The sequence below is a fragment of the Ciconia boyciana genome, chromosome 1 (assembly GCF_034638445.1).
Source record: "Ciconia boyciana chromosome 1, ASM3463844v1, whole genome shotgun sequence".
NCBI lineage: Eukaryota > Metazoa > Chordata > Aves > Ciconiiformes > Ciconiidae > Ciconia > Ciconia boyciana.
In genome coordinates, this window is record NC_132934.1 from 85,516,650 (window position 1) to 85,536,883 (window position 20,234).

The following is a 20,234-nucleotide window of genomic DNA, read 5'->3' on the forward strand; positions in this document are numbered from 1 at the left end:
CATAGGGCTAGGGATTAGGGTTAGGGTTTACAGGTTAGGTTTAGGGGTAGGGTTGCATGTGTATTCTAGGTTTGGGGTTAGCGTTAGTGCTAGGGTTGGCAGTAGGGTTAGGGTTTGGGTTTAGGGTTAGGAGTTAGAGTTACTATTAGGCTTAGGATTTGGTATTAGGGTTATGCTTACAAGGTTAGAGTTTGGGGGTTAGGGGGGTTAGATTTAGGTGGTTATGTTTATGGTTAACTTTCAGGGTTAGGGGCTAGGGGTTAGGTGTAGGGGTTAGGGTCAGGTTTAGTGGTTAGTGTTAGGGTTAAGGTTAGGTTTAGGGACAGAGTTAGAGTTTGGGTTAGGGTTTAGAGCTGGGGATTAGGGTTAGGTTTGGGGGTTAAGGTTTATTGTTAGTGTTATGTTAAGGATTAGGTTTACAGTTTGGGGTTAGGTTTAGGTTGTTAGAGTTAGGGGGTTAGATTCAGGGGGTTATGTTTTGAGTTAGAGTTTAGGGCTAGGGGCTAGGGTTTAGGATTAGGGGTTAGGGTTGGGGTTAGGTTTAGCATTAAGGTTTAGGGTTAGGTTTAGGGGTTAGGGGTTTTTTTAGGTGTTAAGTTTAGGGTTAGGATTTAGGGTTAGGGTTACTTTTAGGGGTTAGATTTAAGGTCAGGTTTAGGGTTAGGGTTTAGGGTTTGGGTTAAGGCTAGAGTCAGTTTAAATGTTTAGGGTTAGGGTTCGTGGTTTTTTTTTTTAAATAGATCATAAAAGTTAATGATTAATAAGAGGACTAATGGACATGGTAGCTGTCAGCTTTAGCAGATTATTTGCAATTGTTCCACATGCCATTTTTAGAGGGCAAAGACAGTTGGAAGCTAGGTGAGTTGCTGCACATAGGAACAAGTGTTTCATCTGTCGCAAACAAGATTTTTTCAGCAGAGTTGACCCAGGTACCACGTAGATTCCAGCTGACACACAGGATGGTTTAGTAGAAGTCTGAACTGTCATTAAAGACCCCTGGGTTTGAGTACCCAGTCAGACATGCAAGTGACACAAATCCAGGAGGAATTACCGGTATTTTGGAAGATGGGCTCATCAAGTAGACATGGATCCTGACATAAACGAGGGAACTGTTGGTAGCATTCAGGAGATTTATGGAAAGCAGTTCATGTAGCCAGAAATAATCAGATGCACAAGGAGAAGAATGGCAAAGAAGCCAAGGAACAGATCAGAAGCTGCAATATACAATGACTAACAATAAAAGTCACTAGCCTGATGCGGCTTGTAGGAGGAGCAGATGCCAGTCACACCAACTAACACTGGTAAGTGCATCACATATCATATCAGCCAGGCTGTAACCCTGCTGTCCTTAGCACGTGTTAAACTACAGAATATAGCATCTGACTTAGGAAAGAACTAACAGAAAAAAGCAAAAATGCATACACAAGTTCTTTGAGAAGCACAACAGAAACAATGAGTGGTTTGATAAAAAAGGAAGAGAGCCAGCAGTGTTTAATCCAGGAAGATAGGCAAAATGGGGATGTCATGACATTCTAAGGGTGGACAAAGGGACATTGTGCAGAGTTTGGATAGTGAATCAGTAGTCATGAAGCATGGAACAAGCCCTGATCTGGTGCATCTTTCCTAGAGCTAGTAAAGAATAGACTATGTATTTATCAAACAGCTATGCTCTGTTAAAAAAAAAAAAAAAAACCAACAAAAAACAAACCCAACAATTAAGTGGCTTAATAATCATCCTGGTCACCCCAGATGAGTTCACAGTTCTCTGACCTGAGCTGATACTGCAAGGAAGTCTAGTTTGTTTCATGCAGGAGTAGAAAAGTTGATAGGCTGTGAGATGCTGGGACTTGAGGCTGATGGTGTATCTGTGTCCAGTCACTAGATTTCAAGTTGAAAGAAAGGAGCTTACAGAGCAGGAGACTCTGGGTGCTGTAATTCATCGCAGCATTTAAACTGAGTGACAGAATCTCTGATGATGCAGCAGAGGTGATAGGAATGTAGCTCTAGCGGCTGGAGTGCAGACAGGAGAGGCCTGGTCAGAAGAACAAGGTGTGCAACTCTGGTTATTACGTATAACACCAAGAGATGATAAGCATTGCCATTCATATAATATAGCTTAGTGGCCAAGGATGTAGTGATAAGCCCAAGCCCCTGTGAGTGTCCACTGTACTCTAGGCACCTATGCTCAGCATTTCTACAAATGTTTCTTAGAATTAAGAACTCTAAAAGTGTTCTTGCTGCAAGGTTTTTCCAAGAAAATACTTCTGTTCTGCTCTGAGCCAGGAAAAAGTAACAAAATCCAGCTTCCCAGAGTACAGGTGAGGAGACTGGCCACAGAGCCCTTCCCACAAAGAAAGGGGAGTGGTGTCTGCTCACATTGAGGCAAAGAGAAGGGAAACATTCATGGCAATCTTTGGAGGTTTTTGGAGAAAGCGCTGTCCTCCTGTCCGCAGAACAACTGGAGATTGTTCATGGAGACTCTCTTGTCTCATGAACAGACAGTATTGTAAAAATAAGTCATTAAAAGGGTAGAGTGAATTTAGTACAGAAGCAGAAATTGGAGTGACTAGGGACAGACAGAAAAACAAGAAAAAAATGCCCACTTGGCACATGGGGACAAGCAAGAGGGTCCACTGAAAGGAGGGATATCTCTCAAGTTGAGGTATTCCCAGCAACAACAGCTTTGAGCACCCATTTGCCTTTTTCTCACTCCCCAGTGAATGCCTCAGCCTAGAATTCAGCAAGGTTAGGGGGCATATGAGCCTCACCCTCATCTCCCTCTCATGGCAGCAAGTCTCCTCAGCCCCAGACATGGGGAATGCAGCCAGTCACTGACCAGGTTCTTCAGAGGCATGTAGAAAAGGCAGCTCTTGACTCAGTGCTTTAAATCTCAGGACTCCTTCCTCCAAGTCGATGCAACACTAAAGAAGGGGAGAGCCAGTTACTTGCTGGACATTTCAGATAGCAAATCTCATGATATCTATGACTGGGATAAACCTGTATAACCATCAAACAACCCCACTTTGGGTTTGTAGAGACCTTACAGTTCCCCTCCCTGTCCCCCATGCTGCCTCCTTGCTCTTATTCCCTTCAATGGATTCCTCTCCCAACCCTTCACAGGGCCATTCCCTTCCCTTCTTCCTACGACTCCCTCTAAGGTGATGTCCTCACATCATTCAGCCATTCAGCCCAATGCTTTTCCTGCTTTATGAGTCTGACATGTGGCTACAAATATTTGATAGGCAGGAGCAAGCTTGCTGCAGCCATATTCTGAGCCACCCAGGAGCCAGGCTCAGCAGAGCACTAACCCTGAGCTGAGCTGACAAAAGGAGAGAATTCTTTCCACCCGTGTCCAGCTAGTGTTGGACACTGAATGTGATCATACAGCTTCATTTGGCTCAAAACAAGGGCAGAGCTTGTTCACATCTGCCTTCAAAAGGCAACACAGATATAACTTGTGACACAGTGTGCCTTGCCTTTTCTAGTCTCCTCTTCAGTTTCCTCTTCCTGTTTGCAGCTTGTATGGTCAGGAATACAAAGAATGGGAGATGTGATAGTATCCTATTGGGTGATTCCTTTCTTAAAACCTTTAAGAAGGACTGGAAAGGAATCAGTGACTCCGAGCATACTGCAGCCAGCCAGGCAGCTGTGCAACAAGCATTGCAAGTGGTACTCTGGAAGACCTGGCTGTATTTCTGATGCTTCCAGCAACCAAATCTTGGAGAACTTGTTGAGAGGAGCCCTGCAATAAGCAAGAAGCTGTTCCTCACCTTGAGAGACAATAGAGTCTGGAGACCAATGCAAAACTCCAGCATTTCATCATCTGAGAAGAGAGAAGAGACTGATCAGGCTCAAGACTATACATACTGCCCCTCTAAAGAAAATGTGTCTCTTCTGTAAGAAGATGTGGAATACGAGAGCATCTGGTTCATAAAGTTATATGGTTATGGCCTATTCAGTATAAAGTAAATAACAAATAACAAAGCAAGTGATGAATTAAACACACAAACATTAACAAGCAGGTGGTAACAGTGACAATATCAAAGACCAGCACTCTTCTGCCACTGACTGATGAGCTATTAAAGGAGCTACTTAGGCACAGCCCTGAAGAGGGTCAAAATGAACTTTGTAGCTGATAAGAGGAGGGAACCATGATTATCATGAGTATTATGAGGTATTTGAGGGGGTTTGTGGAATTGTTTGACACTTACTATGAGATATCAGAAGGGGCTTGTGGGATCATGTAAAACTTACTATGGGCTGTGTAGGGGAAGGGCCAAAGGCAGGAGAAGGCAAGCAGCAGGGTGGATCAAGAACAAGCATGGAAAAACGGAGAGGAGAGGGGGGATAAGGAGGCCAGTCACATGCAAGCAGGCTGTCAGTCAGTTCACTTGTCTGACCAAACTCTGCGCCTGATGGCCACAATCTATGCGATCTTCTTGTTAAATAATTTTATTAAGTCATTTTTTTCTGTATAACCTCTCTATGCTACATGTGACTGCTGCAAGTCTTAAGTGTCAGCAAGCGTAGAAGATGCCACAGGTTAAAGGGCAAATAGCTCTAGATGTCAGCAACCGGAGGGACTGGCATGCAAGAGAGGTGCCAGTAACTGAAGGGACCACAGGCCATAGGGCTCATAGGTCTGTGTTAGCAGCTGGAGAAGGGGATGTAGCTCACAGGTGCCAGCAACTAGAGACCAGTGTGCAAGAGAAGTCTGGGTGCCTGTAACTGGGGGAGCACAGGCCATAGGGCTAATACATCTGGGTGCCAGCAACTGGAGGGATTGCAATGTGTGCTGCAAGGTCTAAGTTCCGGTAACTGGAGAAGGACTATGGGTCACAGAGCTTGTAGGTCTAGGTGCCAGTAACTGGAGAGATCAGTATGCAAGAGAGCTCTGGGTACCAGCTCTGACCAGGGTCACAGGCCCCTTAGGTTTATAAGCCAGCAACTGAAGAGGAAAGGGCATATGTGCGAGAGGTCTAAATGCCATTAACTAGAAAGACTTGGGTGTGTTTATATTTCCCCAGTGAATTTAATCCTATATGCTTGTGGTTTTGTATACATAATTAGCTAGCAAACTTCAATCTGGTCTAGCCAGTGAGTAGGAGGAAGCCTGCATCCGGAAAGACTCAAGGTCTGGGTCAGTGGCTAGGTAAGGGGCCCAGGGTCCAGACATGGATATAAGACAGACCTAGAAGCTATGCTGTTATTTTAAGACTCTGGGATTATGAGTGTGCTTGTGAATCTAGAGACTGAGGATGTATGAGCTTCTGCTAGTGAACGTCAATCCTGGTCAGTCAGAGAGGAGGACCAGGACTGGGCTATGTGTGCTGGTGTTTATGTGAGTCCTGGTAAAGGCACTGCTCTATATGTGGTAATCTGTGTGGCTGGCCTTGTCTGTGTCCTCTCTTTATGTGCCTCTCTGGAATATACTTTCAGCCACTAAGAACATGCATTGGACTAGGCAAGAGTGACCTCCTGGGTCTTAAGAGTTATCCATCTGGACTTCAGTGGTGGGGAAGGAGGAATTCCCAGGTCCTGGAGTCTGCAGGATTCAGCAGCCACCAGTAACAACATTAACACTTCCCATGTCTCCTGGATGCCTGCTTGCCCTGTAACCAGTGGCTGTGTTTTATAATTTATTTATAACCACATAAGCAAGAGCACTGTGTGCACAGGGAGATGTAAGGCACAGATGTAAGCAGTTCTGCTCCTTCCAGGCAGCCATTTCTACATCCCAGCAAAATGGATAGGTGCTACTGGGCTAAATTCGCCTGTGCTGGTACTAATACAGTCTCCCCATGAAGGGCAAGAACAAGTAGAGGGGAAACCAGGGAAGAAGAGTGAGCTGGAGTGTGGAAGAGGAGGAAGCTCTTTCTAGATGACTAGGAAAGGGGGAAAAATGGACATGAAAAGAGGGAGCAAGGGATGCCTTGGAAGATGAATAGTAATCATCAAAGATGAGGAGACAGATAAAGGCAAGAGGGTAAAGCTGGAAGACTAATAGGGAGAAAGAACAGGGGGAAAAAAGGTGACTAAGTTGTTTTCAGCATATGCACAGCTTGATGTAAATGCAGAACATGCAGCCTTTCTGCTGTTTTCTGAGTATTCTCCAGTGCCTGCTGACTTGACCTTGTCTCCTACAGCTCCTTCCTTCAAAGGGTCCTGCCTTAGGACACCGAGGGAGACTCAGCATTCTGGGGCTACCAGGTTCTTCCAGGGTGCTCCCTGCAGCAGAGGCAGATGAGTACATAGAGAAACACTCTGGGGAATAAGCTGAGTTTCTCTGATGACTTCCATCCAGCCAAAGACACCAATGCCCATTCAATAGAACATAGGGCACCAGAGGACTAATCAAGCAGTGTGGATAATTTTAAGAAAGGTCCATTTTAGAAGGAAATGAGAATTTTCCACATCCTGTGTTAAGACCAAAAAGCACGTAATTTCTCCCAACTTTCAATGTCTTCTGTCTTCTCTGTACTCTTCCTATGCCCTTTGCCTTTGGTTACATTGAGGGTATTCACAGCGCATAATGATCTTGGCCAGCAGTGGAGATGACCACATCACCAACCTCCCACTGCATTACGCTTTTCCCAGACATCCTTTTAAATGCCCTTGGCAGGGCAAGAGGGACACAGGAAAACTGGGGGAGAGGAGGGGCTGGCACTCTCACCTACAACCAGTGCTGAACATAGCACTGTCTCCTGGCCAAATTGCAACTCCATATGTTCTACTCGGCCAACAACGCTGGGGATGGGAAGAGAGAGGTCTCCACAGTCCATGGCAGACACTTCTTCCAGCCTGTGGGACACAAGAGGTGTTATTGCCTCAAGTGGAGGAAGAGGAGGAAAAACAGGACTTCTCACTGATGACAGTACTTCTTGGTCTCATTGGGAACAGGCCTACAAGAGGAGGAATCTCTTTCATACAGCATGTCTGGAGGCAGATTCCACAAGCAAAAAATAAGGTGCTGTCCATTTGGGTTCCTCATGCTGAGGCTAACCAAAGCTGAGGCTTTGCGCTGCAGTACACACAGACAGAATGACACAGCTCTGCCTCCTAGTCTGGGGTCTGCACACAACTTTGCCAGTGCTCCTGATGCCTTGCGCTGTACCCCACCCTCTGCATCTTCTCCTGAACAGCCATGTGCACATGCAAAGCTGCTAGTAATTATCATTGGGGCTGGGAATCAAGAGTGCCTATGTTCTTGTCATAGGTTTTCTTTTAGCCACCCCTCCTTTTCTATTGTGCAAAGACTTACCCCAGCTGGTTTAAACAACTCTTGGAGATGAGATTTGGTAGACACCCAGTGTTAACAGTTGCTTTCAATACCTGACCTTGGCACTAGAAAAAACAACAACAGATAATTACTGTAGGCTCAAAATTGGCATACCCACTCCTCCAACAGTGTGACAATCCCTTAGACCTTCCTTAGCAACACAGCCAAAGATGTGGTGTTTCAGGCAGTAGTCAGAAGGCAGGAGACTCATCCAAGACAACGGTGGTCTCCCCAGTGCTCTGCAAACCTCTGCCAAAGGCTTCTTTTTGAATTGCTTGTCTTTAATTTGTATTTGATTGCGCAGACACTTATCTGTTATTAGCGACTTTAACTTAGCAGTATTCCAGTCAAAAGATGCATAACTAGTGAATTTGTTCAGAAAACCCACATGGACTTTATTAGCAGAGCAATAATCGATATGACAAAAGCTTCTAAAGGAATACAAGCATTTGCTACAGCCTTTGTAGGTTTCCTTCCTCCATTTCTTCTGGTGTCACAGGGAACAATGTTCCAGGGCTAGACATCTGTTCTCAGTTGAACAGCTTCCACAGGGAGAAGCAGGAGCACCCAGGACAAGCATCCCTGAGAAGAGCTTGAATTTAAGGCAGTTCCCAAGATAACTGACACATCCAAGTGACTCTTGAATCCAAGAAACAACCTAATCAAGAGGTGTCTGTTTTGTGTGGGGCTTACATTAAGTTCCTAGACAGCTCTTTAAGGAAATATGACATGAACACTACAACTACAATATTCACAGCTGGTGTCATCTAGCAAAGGGAGAGACTGGATGCCCTGCACCCAAGCCACCTCTGCATGATCTTACTGGAACAATCCCCAGTGCCTTGCCCACTTCATTTCTTCACCCCTTTGCACTTGAAAGGGAACAGGAGATGTGGTTGCCATCTGTTTTCTGTCCCCTCTGCACAGAGGTCCTTAATGGCAGGCCAGAAGTGCTGAAGTAACAGCAGGTCTCATATATGGTAGAGGTCTGAAAAAATAGGGTTGTCAAGGACATCAATAAGAGTTATGTTCAGAAAAAAAAAGGAGGCACAGGACTTAGTAAAGAAATTGGAAAAGATGGAGTAACTGCCATCTACAAAATATGGCTTGCAGCTACCTATAGTGCCTAACTATACCCATTCTTGACAGCCTAGTTCTTCAAGGCTCTGTCTTGCACCAACACCCAAAAAAAAACCAACCACAAAGTCTCCCTCTTGGGAGGCTCATTTTCCTCCTGCTATCATTTGTGTTTTTCCTGTGATTCCTTCTCTTCCATCCACTATGGCACTCAGTGCCATTAGCCACTCAGAAGCAGCAACAGTCCTCCCACAGCTCCTCTACCTTTATGCTCATTTCTGATGAGCTTAAATGCTTTGAACACCTTAAGCTGATCAGCATGACCATCAGGGACTCAGTGCAGCACCACTAGGGTCAAGGAAAATGTCTCAATTGCCTGATTTCTTAACTAAATCTGTTTATGATTATTATATGTGTTAATCATCACAGAGAGCTACATCCAGTATTTCCAAGACTGTTTTTTTAAAAATGTGCTATTTGTGAGTTATTAGAAAGAGAAAACATCTCCTGTGAGAAATACTGGAATGCTGCAAACAGACACAACACCAATAGTAGCTTGAGTGCTAATTGCACTCACGGCAACCTCAGAGAGTGCATGCTGGAAACTTCAAGTCTGTTTTGTCTTGGAGCTCTTCCTCTGGTCTAAACTACACCTGCAGTACATCAGTGTAGAGAATTTCATAATTCTGACCATTTAGATACACCATATTCCTTGAATGGCCATTAGTTGAGAAAGTCTCAAGAACTGCAAGACAACTGGAGCTAGAGATCTCAACCTATTTTGTTTTACAGAGTTCATGAAGAATCATGTAAGACATATACGTATATATGATGTATATTTAAATAACATCAGTGGTTTTAGAAGGATGAGTATTTACCATGTGTGGCCTCATCCAGGAACAAGGAGAGCAGTGCTCAAGCGGTATCTACACAGAAAATATGCACAGATCCATATTTTCAACAGCTCCTGATTTGGTTATTATGCTTTTTCTTCTTTAATGTAAAAAAGCATGTCTTATTCATAAAGAATTATGTCCAGTTAATTAACAGTCCCCTGTGACTGCAAACACTTGTGACTTCTTACAACACCCAAGTGAGGCATATAATGCTAAATACATTAGGAAAGGCAAAGCCAAGACAGATCTCACAAACTTCTGGCTGCCAGCACTGTGCCTTCCCCATTATATCATGTGCTTCTCACAGTCTCAGCCACACTGGCATCTACATTCAATCTAAGGGTGCTCTTTGGCACATGGTATGGAAATTGCCACAGAACTACAAAGTCACAAGTTTGGAGAACACAAAACTTAACCGACCTGATACCAGCTGGAAGATTCATGAAACAGTCAGAGCACATCCCCCCACAGAAACCATCCCCCAGAAGATCTCTCTGCAGTTCTTTGCACATTCATACAGGAATATTCCCCCAGCTCCTTCACAAATGAGCAGTCCCATTTCACTGCGGAGCAGCTTGAACTGCCATCCCGTGGTAATACAGATCACACATGACAGCTGCTAGGAGATCCACCTGAGCAGCTGCCTGTTCCCAGAATGCACACGCATTCTCTTGCCCTTCATTCATGCATGCCTCCTGCCTCTTGGCACAAATCTGCTTTAAGCAAGGCAGGGAGCATGCTAGAGCCTCACAGAAGGGGAAGAGCTGCAAAGCACTCTATTTACAAGCTCCTGATTTTGGCAATACTTCTGCTTGTTCAAGGAAAAACATTGCCACCATGGCTCCAGGCTGCCTGCCATATCAAGTTTAAACATTCAGGACTAGGAGTAGTGCCTGCCCATAATGGTCTCCAAGGCCAACAGGAGAGATCCCCCCTTACCTCATGACAACAGCTGTTTGTGGCAAAAGCGAGTATTACAAACTCCAGGCTTTTAGAGAGAAAACAGCATGGAAATTGACTGGACCCAGAGGACAGTCTCTTATCCCTGCCCATAGCAGGGGGTTGGAACTAGGTGATCTTTAAGATCCGTTCCAACCCAAACCATTCTATGATTCTATGATTCTGTTACAAAATGCCTCCCCTTCTGCTTTTAGAGCTCTGTAGTATCTGTGCTGTCTGGTCCTCACTGACACATCAGCCCTGCCTGGAAGGACTGTGGCCACACTAAGCAAGGCCACAAGGCAAGAAGCAAGATAAAGCACAAAGTGCAGATACATGCTAAGCATCTCCCTCCTCATCCTCTGTACTGTGCTTCACAGAAGAGGCTTCCCTGTGCCTCCTCACCACCTAAGCAGGTATATTAGCCATGAGTGTCAGGTCAGGTACGCTACCCAGACTGCAACCTGCCAACTGTCCAGCTGAATCAGCTTTTCCTCATTAACAGACATGGATTCTAGTGGGAAAGAGTTGACCATCCCTGTGACTCACAGAGGCAAATTGTTCATTGCCCAGCTACAGCAAAGGCATTGTATCAGCTCTTCAGAAACAGAAGATCTGGAGTATGGATAGCAATTGCTAAGGAATCACTTTGGGAGCAGGCAGACCTGAGATGCATGAGCTGTTAGCATTGCTGTGATAATAAACCTGAACTGTATCACTAGGCAGATTCTTGAGTTTTGTTTCAGAGCAGGCTGGGAAAGTTGCAAGTTAGAAACTTGCTAGGATATAACAGGACAGTAATTATTCTGTAGAAAACAACATTTCATCTCATGCAGTGGTAAACAGCCCTGCACAGTTATCAACTCCAGCAGCCTCATAACAGCTATCCTCCTTCCAATTATGCTACTATTTGCCCAGGAGCCTGAGGAGAGTCCTTGGTCCAGCATACCACAAATACAATGCAGATTAGGTAAGGAGTGCACAGGCAGCTGATAAGCACTGTAAGCCTTCTTGAACTAATAGGACTTTTCATCACATTACCCACTCTCATCTCTGCTGCAGAATTTTCAGTCTGTTACTACCAGTCACCATTAGTCTTTATATAGATGTCAATTATGGGGATTTCCAAGAAAGTGAAAGAGGGATGAGGAAATCAGCAAGGATCACCATCTATAAAGAGCTTTGTTTTCTGAAATCATGTCAGTTCCAAAGTCAAGAAGCTGCTTTAACCAATCAAGGTTGATTACTCCCAGGTTGCTTTGGCACAGAGGAAAAGCAGCCTTGGACAACAGTAGAGTCTTTCAGCATCTATTTCCAAGTCAATGAGAGACAAGCCCCACCACAAAAAAATAACAGCTTGATTTTACGATGCAGGTGCCAGTCATGGCAAGCTTTCCAAACTGCTTTGCAAAAACTGCCACAAAAAGGGGTAATTCTGCTAAAGTACCATGTGAGCAACCCACCTAAGTAAACAGGAGGGTGAGTGACTCTGTGGTACAGCTATTACAGACTGGGTCTGTCTGTGATCTCTGAAACTTAAAAAGGCCTTAGGCACAGGGCAACTATAACCTGTTGGAGTGAAAACACTTATTGCTTGAATCTCCCTGTATCACTGAAGTCTACATATATTCAGCTTTATTTCCTAGTCAAGTTCAGTTACTAGTCAGGTAATGCATTTGTTACCACTTTGACATTTTCAGCATACTTGCCTGAGTGTAAATGGAAGCTTTATGCTGGTAGATGATCTTTTCTCAGGAGCTGCTGTCAGAGAGGAGAGACTTCACTGGGGTCGCGTTCCATTTCTAATAAAAACTACACCATAGTCAAGCAGTTCTCCAAAAGGTACCAGCTCACCTCTCTGGTTAAAATGAACTGGCAGCCTGAGTGCTATTTCCTGCCATAGATCTGTTACTTACAGGCAAGGCTTTTTGAAGTTCACAAATATGAACATGAAAAGCAGCAAGACTAAAAAGAAGGGGAGGAGAGCTTCCCTTCCTTCAAGGTAAGAAGATTAAGTGTGACAAACAGTGACTGGCTCTTAAGAAGGGCAGAAAAAGAGAGAAATGCCTGTGCAGAAGGTACTGAGTTCAGGGAGAGTTAAGTGCAGCATTAGACCTATTTCCTTGACTGTGCTCATTAACCTTCCTCCATGAAGGAAAATGTAATGTGTATAACAGTTGGGGTACAGTCCATTAGAAACACAAAAGGGGAACAAGTAGTGGACTCTGACACTGAGTTAGCTACTGCCCCTGGGATATGATACCTATGCATGCCTCTCCTTGTTCGATGTACATGCCTGGCAAAAAAACACCCTTTAACATTGAGTTTCCTCTTACAGAACAATACCGAGTTGTCATTAAAGCAAAAGAAACACCTTCATTTGCTCAAAAACCCACTCCAGCTATTTGGAGAAATTACACTGACAGCCATTCATCCTACTAGTCTGTTCTCCCACGTATGGTTATGTTTACCTAGCTGCATCAGAGTCTAAAACCCAGGGTAAGCAATGCCTAACTGCAACAGGCTGGAAAACAAACCAGACAGTGGCTTTGCATGGTCCTGAGACACCTGATCTGAACATTTCAGCAACTTGCTACCAGGCTGTGTTCATATGCTAATTAATTGTGCCAACTGAATATTCAAAGGTGTATGTGTTTTTCCTGGAAGTGTAGACTTTACACTTTAACATGTGAGATGTTCTTTAGGACAGGTAACTGAAATAAACGCAGCTTTAAAATGGATTTTGTATACCACATCTATATCTTGGTGAATCTCATATCTGCATATTACTGAACAGTTCTAACCATGCAGCCCTCTTTCATGGGGCACAGCTTTTGGATGTGCTTTCTTACCTAGAAGGGCCAGGGAGGAGTGTGCTCTGCTGTATAGGAGGATATAAGAAAAAAATACTGCTTCTATCAAGAAATGCAACAGTGCTAATTCAGAGCACAGTTAGCACCTTTCTTAGGAGGTCCTTTGACACCTGAAAGAATCAGACAAGACTGGATCCAGTAAGTGTAAATGAACTAGGGGCACCTGTCTTAAAGTGATAAGGAGACATTCCTTGCTTCTGTATGCAGTTATGAAATATCTCATATCACGGGAAAGCTGGCCTCCAAAGGAAGGAGATGTGATTAAGGCAATTTATCTTCAAATATGGACAACTAGAATGCATGTGACAGAAAAGCTTTCCTCTGTCTGTTGGAAGAACTGAATCCAAACTCTAGGAGAGGCCATGCAGGAAATCTGCTTTCTCTGGCTGCAGCTGGCTTTGCAATTAATAACTTAGCATGGCCCTTGGGAGTGGGGCAGCTGGAACTCATTGAGCATTTGCCATCACTGTGAAATCAGCAGCACCATGTTATAGCCTTACCTGGCACTGTATTAGCAGGGGTGAAGTCTCTTTTCTCCTGTCCTCTCCCTTTTTGATCTTTTCATCCTGGTCTTTTGCCAGCGGAGATTGAACCCATGCAGACTGAACCCTGGTCTCGCCCCGCAGCTTGTTCAGATTGCCTTCCAAGAGGCGCCGCTGGACCACGCTATGTGGCTGCTGTCTCCATCACAAAGAAAGAGAAATCCCAGCTAAGTATGGAGCTAAGGACAAGGACATTTGCTAGCCCAGGGAAGCAGATTGCAAAAGCTTGACCCAACTGATCATCCTGATGAAAGAGAGGCTTATCCCAAAAAACTTTCTTTAAATCCCAAGATTTTTTCTGTAGTGACTAAGGTGATGTTAAAGTGTTGGGCTGTCTGTGACAGGCAGATCTCTAGGTTGCAATTGGAGGAGAAGAACATGCCTGATGCATGCTCTCCCCACACATATCTGTTCCTTCAGCTAAACATGCACTTGGCAGTCTCATACCTGTTCAGGTACCGCAGTACTCTACCTGGTGGGTATGTGCTGATATCCAACCAGGCACACTCACACCTTCTAATGTGGGAGGGGACGGGGGATGCAGCATGTGTGTGATGTACATGTGGGTAAGAAGGCAGGACTCCAGAAATTTTAGGTGTACAAGCAATTATTTATAGTGAAGTGGGAAGCTTCCCCTGCATAGGAAACTAAAACTAGCTTCTGATGTTCTTTGGAGTCTCTCTCTGCTCCCCTCCATCAGAAGTGATACTATTTTGACTCCCTTCCTAGTTGTGGGAGCTGCTATGAAGCCCTATGTTGTTCACAGCTAGAAGGGAGTGTCATCAGCCAGATCAACAGCTGAACGAACTTTATTCCTATCTATCTCATGTATCTCATTTGTATCTCACGTATCTCGTATTCCTATCTCATTCCTATCTATCTCCTTTCTTCTGGGCGGAAGAAGGGGAGGTGCACTAAAAGGGAAGAAAAATCGTGAAAACCTTCTTGTCCCAACATTGCATACACACATAAGAAAGTGTTGCTTTGGAAAGAAAGCTTCGTCATCAGCTTGATGCTCTAGTTTTTGCCCAGTGTTGATCCAGTGCCTCCAGTCCCTGCACAGCTACTGAATAAACAATGGGCAGCATCAATGAAGTAGGCCTGTGGAGGTAGCTTTGTCCTTTCTCCATGTACTCAGCCCCATGGCCCTTCTCCAGGAGAGCAGCTGATCAGAGCTGACAATAGCGTTCTCAGTAACAACTGCCTATGTGAAGAAAGGCAGTGAATCTAAAGGGGCTGATGTGCTACAGCATAAACCGTTGCTTTTATCTTTCTAAAAAAAAAATGTTTAAAGTAAGCTTTCAGATGGTGCAGCAGTTTGGTGTAGGATCATATCAATGTGCAGGCCAAACATCTGAATTAGTCCAGACCTGCCAATGAGTTGGGCTGTATTAACCCTACAGGGTGTGTGTGCTTCAGACTATCCTTATGCTTGGTCAGAGGGCTGAGGCCGGGGAAGCGTGTAAATTGCAACTTGAAGCGCACTGACTTGGCAGTTTTGCCCAATGGTTGGAGTGGGAGAGCTGTCACTGGCTCTTTGGTTGCACTCAGCATTGCTCTTCACAAGGTGCCGAGTCCCTCATGCCTCTGTTTCCCTGTCACTCAAGGGGCGAGAGTCAGATCATTCACAGGCTGCATGAGATAGATACACTGCAGTAGTTGAAAAAGTGAGGTAAAAATATCCCTCTGTTCCTGGTCTTTTCCCAGCCTACTGTGCAGGCCCACAGCACAGCTGGCCGTTGTACTTCGCTCCCTAAATACTCTGAGCACAGTGCCAGTTTGGCTGCCAGCTAACATCTGGGCCATGGGAAAAGGGCAGGGAACTGACAGCAGGTCTCCAAATTCCCACCCTCCCTTCTGTCTCCTCTCACAGTCTAGCACGCAAAGGACCTTTCCCTCTCCCCGCAACCTTTCCCACAGAACGGGCAGGGCCTCTGCAGCTGCCACCTCTGTCTCCTTCTTGTCACTCAGGCTGGGAAGAGGCCAAGCACTGATGGGGCATAGCTGAGCTTTGGGACTGTGGAGGCATCTGATTCAAGAGCAGACTTCTGGGCCCCTCCCTGTCTTCTGTCTCACCAGTGAGATGGAGAAGTGGAGACCGTTGTCTCTCTTGGGCTGGTAGGAAACAATGAGATGAAGGGGATGGTGAGGGAGGACCTGAAGGGAGTTGTGGCCAGCAGCTGGAAGGGAGGCCCTCTCAGGACTCTTAGAAGCGTCAGAGTGGGTTCCCGGTGCAACTTATCAAGTTCAGGCTCTCCAATGTGAAATCTCAAGGCCTTGCTATGATTAGTGGAGTTGTATGAGCTGGGGATCTTGATTTTTGGGAGGGGAGAAGCCAGATCTTCAGACCTTCTTGGTACTTTCAGAGTATTTTAGCTGATGCAGATACTCTTTTTTTGCCTTTTTTAAAAAAAAAAAAAAAAAGTCATGCTTGTAGTTGTTATAAAGCTGGAAATGTGAGGTCTCCACTGAAATGTATAATTACTCATTGTTGGAGATGTGATGGGCGCATCAAATCCCAGTCACTGCTGGATGCATTGCATAAGCTGAATGCACACGCAGAATACACAGAAAAGAGTGGCAAAAAGTAACAGCCTGACTTTGTATAAGAAAACATATAGTTTTTCTAAATGACATGGGGCCTTGCTCTAATTTTAGGACATGCGGGGCTGCCACAGCTGAGGTCTCTGGCACTGTCAGTGGAGACATGTTTTGGGGAATTAATTAAACTCTCCTCCCAGTGTAAGTGCTATAGGACTCTGGGGTGTTTTGCAGTCTCTCCAAGATCAACCTCTCTAGTACTACCTGCATTCCTGTCCTCCAGGAATGTTTTCAGCCCTGCATTCCTGCCCTCCAGGAGGGAGCGAGATCAATTTAGGAAACATAGATGGAGTTTTGCATGGCGCTGGAGGAGTCCCTGAAAGCATATTTTGCGCTCTAATTCACAGCCCACAAAACATCACAGCAATATCACAGTGGCCTAGCAAGTTGCAGGGACTGCCAAATTGCTCTTGGAAATCTAAGGCCTGGTTCTTCTCTTGCTCCAAGGTAAACCAGAAACGGAGGTACCACAGCTACCGCATTGACCCCAGGTATGGCACTACATGTGTGAACTTTAGACAGGTGCCACACTTTATTTTGTGGCTTCTAACACCAGTGCAAAATTTGCATGGCAGAGAAGATGTTACACTTTATTCACTGCTCCCTAGCTCCATGGTGAAAATGTTTCAGCCATTCTGTTACAGACCAAACGTGAACTATGCAGTGGTTTTGAATGACCAAACGCCATCTGCATGCGAGGAAGTCTCCTGTCTACAATGGAGAATTTGACCAGGAGAGCTGCTCGTGGCAAATGATTCAGACAAGGCCTGTCTTGCTAGAGCAAGCATTTGGAGCTTCAGAGTGCCAGCCTCTGGAGGCCAAGACTGCCACTCATACTGAGCAGGGCTCTCACAGAGGCCCCTGGCTGGCACTGCAGTTGTCGTTTTGGGGCATGGTGTGACAGGAGTCAATTCCAAAGCAAAGCAGGTAGACCTGTTTCTCTCTGCCTTCGTGGCTGAGCTCAGCAAAGATGCACTAAAAGACTCAAAAGTGGCTCCTCCCCATTCCCTGTCAAAAGCTGCACAAGGAAGAGCCCAGGGGTATGTCTGGCTATCCCCTCCTGAGGAGATGTTTCAGCTGCAATGCTGCAGGGCGTGAAGGGCCAGTGCTAGCCTGCCAGTGCTGCCAGCCTGAACAGGGCCCTCCATGCTCCAATGTGGCCATATCTCCTTCCCCACAGGGAGGAGAGGCCCCATTCCTCGCTAACACAACACTTATGTGACTCCCCTCTTGTACTTCAGACAGCAACTGTGTTCAGGGCCAGAGGGACGCTCAAGACTAGTCCCTGCTGAGAGCCGTGTGTGCGGCTGCGAAGGGCTGGCAGAGCTTGAGGCGACAGCTCAGGGTGGCTTTGAGGAGCCACCCTTGACCCTGCTGAGCCAGGGACTCTCAGCAGCAGCCAAGGCAGCTGCGGGGAGGGTATTGGGAGCAGGAGGGTGCGCTGGCACAGGAAAGTGGCACTGACCCCTCGGCTGCACGCAGCAGAGCCGCTGCATCCAAAGGTTTCAGCAAGGGGGGTAGCTTCCATTCAGGCCCGGTGCCTGGGACCCTGCCTGTCCTGCACGTGTGCCCCTGTGTGCAGCAGCACCTCGCTGCTGGCAGCCGTGGGGCCTGCCACGGGAGCTGGGAAACGACCGGAGGAGATACACACACATGAGCATCCATGGTGTTGCTGCAATGGTCTGAGGATACAGAGGGAAGCACGGGCTGCAAGGAGGGGCAAGGTCTTTTATGACACCCACTGGCACAGCTAGAATAAGTGGTTGTGTCCACATCACTGGCCAGACCCAGGGCCTCTTTTGGGAAAATGGTTTAGACCTCTGCATCCTAAGCAGTTAAACTCCACAGTGGAGAGAAGTTAGACAGCAAAACTGCCAGAGCAAGGGGGAGATGCGTGCAGTTAAGCCAGCAAGAGATCCCGTGGGAAACTGCTCCCTGTCTTGGGGAAGTCCCTCCAGACCACAGACTGCCCAGGCTCCTGGAACAGATCCCCACCCTGATGCCTCCTGCTCCACATCTCCACAAGGAGATGCCCACAGACCTCACTCCCGTGCCTCCTCCCCAAAGGTGTTATCCACGGGTGCTGGCCACTGTAGCTGCCTGCGTGTCTGGCTAGCAGACCTGCCCTGTGCTTGCCCCTCCGGAAATCCAAAGAGTGAGGGGAAATAGTGCAAAAAGGTGACAAGGTCAAACATAAGCCTCTTGAAGTTTCATGAACTGTGCTTCCCTCCCTGCTGAGTCCAGGAAGGAGTCTGCTTTTGAGCTGGATCATGCAGGGATACTTGAGGGCTTTCAGAGACGTCCCACATGGAAACATACATGTCAGATGAATATATGTATCGGGTGAGTGGAAAGTTGGATGCCGGGGAGTCCTTCCAGTCCATGTCTGCCTGCCTCTGCAAGGAGTTTGGTCCCTATGGGGATGCATGAGAAGATGGATGCAAAAAATGGGCAATTCATTCTTTCCCCTCACCCTGACCTGCTCCTAGGTGATGCTGAAGGGAAGTTTCATCTTTGCTGAACCCATGACCCTTTCACAAAGCCTGGCAGCAGCTGCCAACTGGGATGAAGGACACCCTCCCAAATGGGGTCCCACTGGACTCACCAGATCCTTGGAGGTGCCAAGCCTTGTCAAGCCATCCAGAGGCAGCAGATCAGCAGAGTCCTTGTGCACAAACTGGGTGGCCTGTTTAAGGCGCCTCTTCTGTTGCAGAATAGCTTTGTTCCTCAGCTCCACCTCACACTGCTGTTGCTGCAGGTCAGGAGCAACCTCACTCCGCTTTTCCTCCCGGTCTCCTTGTCCCAGTGGCAGGGGACAGCTCTTCCTTGTGCTCATGGTGAAGATTCAGACAGAACAGGTCCTTCTTGGTATGCTGGGGTGTTCCCTGCACTCGTCTCCTGGTGTTTGCCCTCTTGAGGCTGACTCAGTCTCTGAGCTCCTTTTCCCTTTCCCTTCCCCACAGCTCTCCTCTCCCTTTTTCTGCCTTTTTCCTGCTCTATTAGTTATAACTCACCCATCTCTGAAATGTCTCTGTGTCTTTTTCTCCCTCTGTCCTCTCCACTCACACAGTGTCCTTCTGCTCCTCACCTCTCCCTCTCTTCTGCCCTGACTGCAGCTCTGCCTCCTCCAGCCGGTGGGTTCCTGTCGTAACAGAAAAAGCCCCACGTCAGAAACTGATTTCCATAAATTACAGCAGAGCCGGCAAGATGCTCCAGCTGGAAAAATCCAGCAGCAGAAGGATGGCCCCGCTGTTGGGGGCTGGACTTACCTCCCTTGGGCTGTGCGCACGCACGCGCGCGCATGTGTGTGAGTGTGTGTGTGTACACTGCCTGTTCCCCCCGATATGCTGAAGAGACAGTAAATCTCTCGGTGGCAGGCTGTGCAGTTCAGTGTCTCTGCTGGGGGAGCTTTGACACATCTCAGTAAATCTGTAAATCTGGCAACAACATGGTTCAGTCTAGAAGATGATACAATGCCTTGGTAAATGGGAGCGAGCATCTGCCTCAGGGCTCCTGGCAAGCATGCCCAGTCTCATTTCTGCAGAGTGTCACGCATTTTGAATAGGCTGCACTGAAGGATTTTACTGTGTTGCTTGAATGAAATGCTGAAGGCCTGGTTTCTGCTTCCAGCCATGGCAAATGTGTTGGGCCTGACTCTGCCCTCATTTTCACCCTTCTCCATCTAGAGCCAAAGTTGCAGAAGCCTAAAATCACTGGCTTGTCAATACCAGTGGACTTGACTCCCTGTTTACACTAAGAGTATGGCTGACATTGCTGCAGTGTGGGAAGTCTGGACCAGGGCAGACATCCCTCCTCCCAGGGGAGAGAGGACAGGGCAGAACTCACTTTTTCAACTTTCTGCCTCCACATTGTCCTGCTTGAAAATATAAGTTTCAACTTGAACTGAAGCAGCTTTATTTTGATCCCTTTTCACTGGTGAATACCCTGCCCCAGTAAGCACCAGTTCTGACATCATGTACAGAGGAGGAAACTGAGTTTTATTCAGCTATGAAGCTGAGGACAGCAT

The 20,234-nt window shown here is 46.5% G+C and overlaps 1 protein-coding gene across 3 annotated transcripts; it reads right to left on the reverse strand.

Annotated features, from left to right (window-relative positions):
* Positions 1-565: 565 nt before the first annotated feature.
* On the reverse strand, positions 566-19,353 carry NRIP2 (nuclear receptor interacting protein 2). Of its 3 annotated transcripts, none has more exons than XR_012045031.1 (7): positions 18,813-19,353; positions 13,565-13,741; positions 7,262-7,344; positions 6,674-6,801; positions 3,771-3,823; positions 2,769-2,921; positions 566-2,032 (listed from the first exon to the last, which is right to left on the reverse strand). XR_012045031.1 is itself a non-coding variant. In XM_072878549.1 (7 exons), the coding sequence occupies exons 1-7, from the start codon at positions 19,041-19,043 to the stop codon at positions 2,004-2,006; spliced, it is 786 nt and encodes a 261-aa protein (XP_072734650.1). In that variant the 5' UTR covers positions 19,044-19,353; the 3' UTR covers positions 566-2,003. The 3 variants fall into 3 exon arrangements, 2 of the variants coding, with proteins under 2 accessions (XP_072734650.1, XP_072734663.1); XM_072878549.1 differs by having other exon boundaries at positions 2,837-2,921; XM_072878562.1 differs by lacking the exon at positions 566-2,032 and having other exon boundaries at positions 2,586-2,921.
* Between the last annotated feature and the right edge of the window lie 881 nt (positions 19,354-20,234).

What these genes read in the sequence shown, in the direction of transcription:
- NRIP2 (XM_072878549.1), bottom strand. Translation starts at nt 19,043, where the DNA reads ATGAGCACAAGGAAGAGCTGTCCCCTGCCACTGGGACAAGGAGACCGG. An exon ending in TTGGCACCTCCAAGGATCTG is followed by an intron (nt 13,742 to 18,812) that starts GTGAGTCCAGTG and finishes TGATGGAGACAG; the next exon opens with CAGCCACATAGCGTGGTCCA. An exon ending in AGTTGTTTAAACCAGCTGGG is followed by an intron (nt 6,802 to 7,261) that starts GTAAGTCTTTGC and finishes TGTGTCCCACAG; the next exon opens with GCTGGAAGAAGTGTCTGCCA.